Source organism: Pisolithus orientalis, assembly GCF_024613125.1.
Source record: "Pisolithus orientalis strain OTSU chromosome Unknown F5J12scaffold_36, whole genome shotgun sequence".
NCBI lineage: Eukaryota > Fungi > Basidiomycota > Agaricomycetes > Boletales > Pisolithaceae > Pisolithus > Pisolithus orientalis.
Window position 1 is genome coordinate 192,549 of NW_026260817.1, and position 8,198 is coordinate 200,746.

Below are 8,198 nucleotides of genomic sequence, written 5' to 3' on the forward strand. Positions count from 1 at the left end.
TCTTCAGGCTTGCGGAGGGAGCACCAATGACATCGGTCCGACCTTTCCACAATCACAATATTCAGTTGCAACTATTCCCGAAGCCGAACTTGAATACCCCTCATATCTCCATCCAAACGGCAGTGGGTAAGAATTCGTTCCCCTACATAGTGGTCATTTTGTCGTCTACTTTTAGTGCTCGACCTCAAGTAAGTAGCCCATTATTGGAGACGATACACATTCTCAGCATCCCAAGAAGCCAGAACGTATTCAAACTGAGACCAGTTCTGGATTGGGTGGACGCCGTTTGTGTGAAGAACACTTAAAGTAGGTCCCCAGCGTCGTGGATGTGGAAGACCTTGCTCGCCATCTCTTCGACGTTCCGGTCACGCGTATGCAACTCCCTGAATAAGTGATGGCCGCTTGACGAGATCCTCATTGTGGAGCGGAGTTGCACTCCAGGTTTATAATGGCTGGGCTCGGGCCTCAGCTGCCTGAAACGACGATCTGAGGTAGATCCCATCATTCACAGGCGATCCGTACCTGGCCAATGCGGAAGGGTTTTCCGGCGTCGCAGGCCTTGGCCGATTATGTATTATGAACGCCCAGGGTTGTTTGCCATCATTCCAACCGTTTGCTCTACTCAGCATAAGTACCGTTATCAGCTGCACTGAAACTGCCAGTTGCTGGCTGCACAACTGCTTGGATTGAGATATGAATGTCATAACTCACCAGTTCAATGAGACTCCGCAGGCGAGATCGGCTGAGTGAGATACCGGATTGAACGTGGACGGCGGACATGGAGCCCTTGATGGCCTGGCACACATGTCCATACCGTTAAGTATTTATCACCCAGGGGTCCCGCGACAAAAGCACAAGCATGTGTACATAATATTAGTGCATAACGACAACGTCGTGCACCGCGGTTCTTCGTCGAATGCTTTGGCGGTTAGCTGGGTGCCTGAAGGAAAGTATACCGTTTTAGTGGTTGCTTCAACTATCCAGCTACGGCGTTCTGAGAGATTGGTCGCCTGATAGATGCTTATCGTCCTGGCAGCCGCGAGTTGAACCTGGCACCAGGCAGACACGTTGAACAAGGCTGTGATTAGTCGTCGTCAATGCCGTGCGGCACGTGACCTAGCTGATTGTCCTCCAATGGAGACCAAAGCGGAGGACAATTAATGGTTGGTTAATGGGCTGCCATGGGTTTCCTTGATACGCTGGGGATTCTAGCCAACATTCTGACGCTGTTCTAGTGTAGGACAGCCGTCTTTTGACGGACGGTGATGAACGTAGGAAATGCTTCTTACGGCGCGGAAGCCTACAAAAGCCGAATCCGGGCGTCATTGCCTCAAGGCAGCTTCCATTCGTGGCTGCCGACCCCCTTGCGTGCTCAGCAGCTGTCGTACAACGTTGTCGTCGTCCGGACCACGTTGGAAACGCGCGTACGTCTTATTCCTCCTTGTTATCAACCTTTCCGATCTTACTTTTCTTTTTGTTCTCTTGTCTCTCCCCAGCCGACGTCGCAATCACTTTTACATCGGGCGCATCCGCTAAAATCCCATGTCCAGTCAGTCTCCCCAACGAACAAGAAAGACGCTGATGTTTTCTGGTGCTCAAGGTTAGCTTTTTTCTTGCTTCTGATACTAGGTCCTTGCACTTCGCCACTGGACCACGATTCTCTGACGATCATTCGCGATTGCCGACGCAGTTTGTCGATAGTCCCACAGCGAATGTGATTTACGTTTTTCGTCACATCTGTCTGGCTATATACGTTCCTTCTCGTCTGGATTCATTCTTTACCCTTTACCCCATTCTCCCTACATCCATCTTCCTACATCCCTATTATAAAAGCGAAAACGGATCTTCCTGTGCATATTAGGTTCCGCAGCAAAATCAGTAGCTCACACTCGTCCTTTCTAGCCCCAGCTCAAAACTCTCCACCTCGTGAGATGTCTCCGTCCCCACGCGATAGGCAACGAGCACTGAAGTCGCAGTCGATGCCGATCGTTCCTTCTGTCATGCAACTCATGAGTGCTGCAAACGCGCAGCCCAACCAGCGGCAGTCTCAGCAGGGAAGCCCTGCATCCCTTAACATGTCACCCCAATCGAAGCGTTCAACGCCTCCACCCATGACACAACCTCCACAAGGCAACGTGTCAAAGCTCCCTTCTCCACCGGTTCAGCCTTCTCATATACGAGAAGACGTTGTGCAGGAGCATTACTCCCCTGGCCCCGCCCACGTACACAGTCAATCCCTGCCTGCCCCTCCTCCGCCAATGCATTCCATTAGCCAGCCGAACATTCATGCTCACGCCCAGGCGAACCCCCAGATGGGTTGTCCGCGACCCGTCAACAGGAATGCACCACAATTCCTGACTTCATATCATACTGTGGAGGAAAACTGGCAAATGACTGACGAACTCATGGCCGAGATTGAGCGTGCTGACTATGCGCAGGCCATGAGCCAACAACCACAACCTCCCGCTCCGGGAACGGTCGGCGTTGCGTACGCCGGCGGCGCACAAAGCGGTCCGGTTTACGTGCGCGAGGCACCATCCCCTTACAAGGATTCTGTGTTGGACAGGGTCAGAGGGAGCGGGCATAATAGCCCGAAAGATCTGGAAAATGGAAGGCGTCCGGTGCGCACAGAACGGGAACGTGATAGGGACGCTCAGCAAACAAATGAGAGCGTCCGAGTACGCGACCGACCGCTTCCTGCAAGTCCAGGGTCCTCTCAGATTCATCCACAGCCACGGAACTTGTCACCGGAACGCAAATCCCCGCCTTATCTCACCGCACAGAGTTCGTCAGGGGAGGGCCCGCCCACGAATGATTACGGCTCCTTCAAACGCGAGCCGTATCAGCCACCGCATACGCGCATTCCTACTCCGCCGCCTACCGTGCGCAAACCTTCAGGTGCGCCGGTTACTAGTGATGTGAGGACGACTCCACCAGCTGCGAGCAAGTTGGCCAGCCAAACACCACCCTTACAAGCCATGAAGACCCGTACTCCCGATAAATCACTACCCGTTCAAGAAGAACAGGAAGACGATGTTGCTTTGAAGAAGAGCACTGGTCACCTTCAGTATGATCACGGAAGTGATCCTCACAGAGATGATGACGACGACGACACATTAATTGAAAATGATCACGAGTATGCGCATAATGACAATGACGAGGATGGGGGTTCTGGGTCTTATACGCCGAGGTCGCCGAGTGCTAACCTTCCTGAGCCACATTACATGCATCCCGTTAACCAACGGGTGGCTAGCATTGCCAAGCACCATCGAAATGGCTCCACAGACCAACTTGGTTTGCAGAGTTTTGATGCGATCGTCAACCAAAGAGTGCCTGTTAGGACAGCAGTAGAGCCTCGTGAGTACTGTGGTCATGGTAAACGCGTGCAGACTTACTGGTATATGCTCGTACAGAACCTCCTTCGCGTCCTGAGCAAAACCGTGTGTTTAACGAGGCCAGGGACAACCGCGATCAGCGCAATGTAGAAGTCTCTCAACAGGTGCAACAAAATTTCAACCATAACCACAGATCGCATACCTTGCACACACAAGTTCACGTGGACGACCAGCATTACGACGACCCTGCAGCAACATATCTGCAAACGTATTTCCAGTCGGTCAGACCAAATGCACCCATCCCTCCGACGCCACACAGCCAGACTGCCGCACCATCTCCGTCGCCGCTAATCTCCAGCATTCAACCCAGTCCAGCTCCGGTTGGGTCTCCATACCCGTTCCCTTTTTCGCATGTCCGACGAAATGTTGCCTACGCGCCGCCAACGGCACCATCAACCACATACGACCCGGCCTCTATCGAGGAACAAATTGCACTTCAAATGCAGATGTATGCGCTCAATAATCACGCTGTTCTCTCGGACTCTACATTTTCGCCGTCGTCGACGCCGTTCCCAAGATCAGGATATAACCCATGGACTTTCTTGCAGTCGACTCGTGCATTTGGTGGTACGCGTCACCGCTTTGACTCGATGAGCATGCGCTCTAGTCCAAGTCATCAACCGGTAAACCTTCCGGCCCGATCTTCCCGAGGGCGAGGTCTCAAGCGGCGCGAGAAATCGGTCAATTTGCGTAAGGCGGTCACGAGTGAGAATGCAAGCCGGGACAAGGTCCAGCCGCCTCCTCGCGTAGAGAGTACGCAGCCAAGGGACACCAGCCCTGAACCGTGCTCATCCGGGGAGGAGACTGCAGGAGAGGAGCGGTACGATGTCCATGAGGAGGTAGCGTGGGTTAGCGATGACACGGATGTTGATGGGGAGTGGGTGGATGAGGGCGAGGATGACAGGGAGTTGATTTATCTGGAGTATCACCCGACATATATTTCTAATTTCGACAAGCGGCGGCGGAGGTGGGAGGCGCGATGGGAAGCACTGCAGCAAGCGGTAAGTTGAATACGTATTCTTCGTGTGGTTGACACTCACGATTATGCTCGACCAGTTCCAGGCACTCGATTTTGAGACAGATACCACTATGGTGTTGCTTGCTGCGCCGTCTCATTCTAACAAGCTCCATTCGCTTACTTCGCGTTTCGTTCGACGGGAGCAACTTGACAAGTCGCCAGCCATGGCCACCGTCCGTACAGCATTTAAGGGTATCGCGAGCCGCCGGCGTGCTGCGCGCACACGGAACACGTCTCTCATCCAGCAGCTAGCAAACGCCAGTACCACATCAGGCGACGGACCCGATGGAAACTCCGATGCCCGAGAGGGTGAACTAAAGCGGGCTCTCGGGACTGCGCTGGTAAGTCTAGACGAACTGCGGACGATCTACGAGCAGCGCGTAGCGCGGTGGGAGCACGAGATGGAGCGTATTGTCGACGAACGGGACCATGTTGATCTACTGCTCCGCCAGACCCTCGGGGTGAGCTCGCAGCAGAACGGTACGGGGCATGGATGATTGAGTCCAATTCCGCAGAATACTCTGTGGAACGAGAACTTGAAGCGGACATTCTGCGTGGACTTTTGTGACGCGAAGTTGGGTTATTTAGTATGCGAGGATGCGTTTACCTATGCGATCATTGTCATTAGACACGCACGTACATACTACACATGCCCGATGTACATATGCCTCATGTATGTATGTCTTTATGCGTTCCCGAGCATAATCACGGCTGTCCTCGTACGATTCTCTCGTGAATATATTTACACAAATATCGACACAACCTGTGCGTAAAATCCGGCCAATACTTATCTTCATTCTCCTTCCAGCAGCGTCGTTCTCTGAGACTCCTAACCAGTTCATCAAACCCGTTTAAGTGGCACATTGACAGAATGAACCGTTATCCTCTCCAAACCACGCCTTTGTTTGCAAGATAACCATCGGTCGTAAACTCCACACCTTCGTTGGTAAGCATATGAATCTTCGCGCTGCATCGACTGGCCCCCCATTCGCCAAAGAATCCACCCACGTAACAATTAGATGCGATGACCCTATGGCACGGTACGGAGGGTGCAAAAGGGTTGTTCCGAAGAGCAGCTCCTACTACGGAAGGGCGTTTTATGTGAGAGGTTGGCCCCATCCAGCGAACTGCGGCACGCACCGGACCGGGGGGATCCTCGGCCAATAGCAGTACAAACGTCCTTGTACGTTGTTACCCGCCCACAGGGTACCTTTCTCGTGAAATCGTACACTGCCCATTGGAACGCCGTCAGCTTCTAATGACATGATCCACGTTAGCGACGAGACTCGTAGATGCGTGGATACCGGGGGGCGGGGATGTACTTTGCCTTGCTTGGTCCTGAAAGTGGCTCTGCGAGCCTGTTCCGTCGGATAATCTGGACTCGTATCTATAAATGTCGGTGGGCGAGGTCTGTTTGAACGCGGCTGCGACAACTTTTGCCCATCCACCGAGGAGAGGCCGAGTTTCTCCCTGACCGCAGGCATGGTCGCTGAATCCGAAATGGAGTGGTGATTACCTAATCCTCAACCTGGTCACCGTTGCACATGTCGCTAGGCAGACAGAAGGCAGCTTATCGCCTCTGACCTGAGCTCGACTTGTTACCCTTCGATGACGATGACATCGTCCAAAGGCATGTCCCCCGTCGCCACACGATGAACCCAATGGCTTAGCTTATCCTTTGCAGAGACCCCATTTCCATCGCCAGGCTCGTCTTTCCTGCCTCCCCCCATCCCAGTTGCACACGAATTTGCACTATTAAGAAAACATTCCAAAGATGGAGATCTGCACCAAGACGACCCCGGCCACATTCCCAATATCAGGCCTAGTGCCAGTCCCCCAGCTGACGACGTCGACCCTCCCAATGGAGTGGTAAGTCCTATACGTGTATTGACTCTTGTTCGCTCGTTCCTACCCCGCTTCATCGTCTCCTTACTCAACATCCCAACATCGCTCTTGCGCATGCCATCCTTTCAGGATTTACCCCAAAACTCGCCACACACTCCATCCGAGGAACCGCCGACGACACTCCCGTCCTCAGGCTTCGCACCGACCCCGACCTCCTGCCAATCCATTCACGACGTCCACAGATTAAGCACGCATTCCACGACTTCTCTCACATCGTCCCGTCCAGCTCCACCTTCTCCAGTTATATCCCGTCGTGCTTCGGGTCGTCTCTCTCGCTCTTCCTCGACAGGGCGTTCCCGTCCGCCATCTGGTACCACAACATCGAGACCTCCCTCAACAAGCATGGGACCCTCCTCTCTCTCACCTTCTACTACCACGTCCCTCTCACGCAACCCAAGTGGTCGTCGACCAAAAGACATCTCAAACACCCCCATGTCCTGCTGTCACAGAATCCGTGACCGAGCTCGATGCCAATGAAACCATCGATGCGCCCACCTCCTGCATCATCAAAGATGACCTCGACACGCCCCTCTCCTACCCATCATCCCAGCCCCGATCTCTGACTACACCGACTCCCCATCTCATCTGTATCCGTGACTACGCATTTCCCTCCACTGACGTCCGCTTCTCAGGCAATGGCCCGCATGTACCGCGCCCAAACCGACCACGCGTTCTAGCCCGTAAACTCCGCAAACGCACACATTCCTCCACGTCTACTGCGTCCACAACTTCGTCTACGACTACAACCACCACTAGCAGTGAGAATGGAGATGGCGGGAACGATGATGACGATAGTTGGGGAAACCAAAATGGGTGGGGAGCGTTCAGATGGGGATGGGGTATACCCCCCCGTATGGGTATGAGCAGCCGTAATGCCTCCGACATTACAAGCCCCGACGTACCCAGCCGATCTGACCTAGATCGCAACTTCGAAGCTGACTCGGATTCGGATGCTGAGTACCTCGATGTCGAGGAAGACTTTCCCGCCGATTCCGCAGATCTTTCTTTCTCACAAGCCGACGAGGACGAGGACGAGGACCTCGCTGGGGATGACCTCCTGCCAGGTCTCTATCGCGCGCTCTATCCCTTTGAACCCGAAGGCACAGCCGAAATGCGATTGGAAGAAGACCAGGTTGTACGTGTTCTCGGGCGAGGTGGAGGTGTAGGCTGGGCAGTCGTCGTCAAGGACGGACTCAAAGATGCTGGGCTGCACGCACTGGTTCCAGAGAGCTACTTGGAGGTATTGAAATTGGATTGTGAGGGCGAGGATGACGTTGACCCTAATGTCGACTACGAGACAGAGGGCAGAAAGATGCATGACACCTGAACACACCACCTGCGTCTAGGTAGCCATCCGCTTGCGCAGGCGTAGTGGGACGACGCGACGATTCACTAGCACTACAGGTTACTGCCAGTTCTCTGTTTTCCCATCGACTCTGTTCTGTCTCGTTATAGTGTTGTTAGTGTCATTTGTACACTTGTTTGTACCTGTTGGTGTCTTTTTTATCAATACATTCACACACATTTCTTTTACTTTAAGTAGCTGTCAAGGGTTGGAATGCTGTCAATCAGGCGTTTGGCGCATCAGGGCAAAGCGGCTGGGCAGCTGAGGGGGGGGGGGGAGACAGGCAAGTGGAGGGAACTCATACAATGGATAAGAGACCGCTCACAACCCTGAGGATTATCCCCGGCGTATTCGGTTCTGTCTTGCAGCGCCGGAACGGTGTCATACCAACGCAAATCGCTATAGTGAAACCACCCCCTGAACTGCGCCATACGAACATCGCATTAGTGAGCTTGGCATAATGTAGAGGGTTTATAGTTTGGGATGGATGAAGTAGCACTGCACGTTTAGTATGGCCTGCCCCTTTCGTCAATCG

The 8,198-nt window shown here is 53.5% G+C and overlaps 3 protein-coding genes across 3 annotated transcripts; 2 read left to right on the plus strand and 1 right to left on the minus strand.

Moving 5' to 3' along the window:
- Positions 1-2,258: 2,258 nt before the first annotated feature.
- On the plus strand, positions 2,259-4,910 carry F5J12DRAFT_725660 (uncharacterized protein; the record flags this gene model as incomplete). The annotated part of the gene is made up of 3 exons (XM_051741655.1): positions 2,259-3,375; positions 3,414-4,396; positions 4,452-4,910. 3 exons carry the CDS (start codon positions 2,259-2,261, stop codon positions 4,908-4,910), a joined length of 2,559 nt encoding a protein of 852 aa, XP_051596685.1.
- Positions 4,911-5,292: 382 nt separating this feature from the next.
- Positions 5,293-5,897, minus strand: F5J12DRAFT_725582 (6-O-methylguanine DNA methyltransferase; the record flags this gene model as incomplete). The annotated part of the gene is made up of 3 exons (XM_051741648.1): positions 5,293-5,495; positions 5,554-5,668; positions 5,736-5,897. 3 exons carry the CDS (start codon positions 5,895-5,897, stop codon positions 5,293-5,295), a joined length of 480 nt encoding a protein of 159 aa, XP_051596686.1.
- Positions 5,898-5,925: 28 nt separating this feature from the next.
- Positions 5,926-7,909, plus strand: F5J12DRAFT_853124 (uncharacterized protein). The gene is made up of 6 exons (XM_051746593.1): positions 5,926-6,043; positions 6,098-6,336; positions 6,388-6,583; positions 6,608-6,695; positions 6,717-6,760; positions 6,831-7,909. The coding sequence occupies exons 1-6, from the start codon at positions 6,022-6,024 to the stop codon at positions 7,643-7,645; spliced, it is 1,404 nt and encodes a 467-aa protein (XP_051596687.1). The 5' UTR covers positions 5,926-6,021; the 3' UTR covers positions 7,646-7,909.
- Positions 7,910-8,198: the final 289 nt, after the last annotated feature.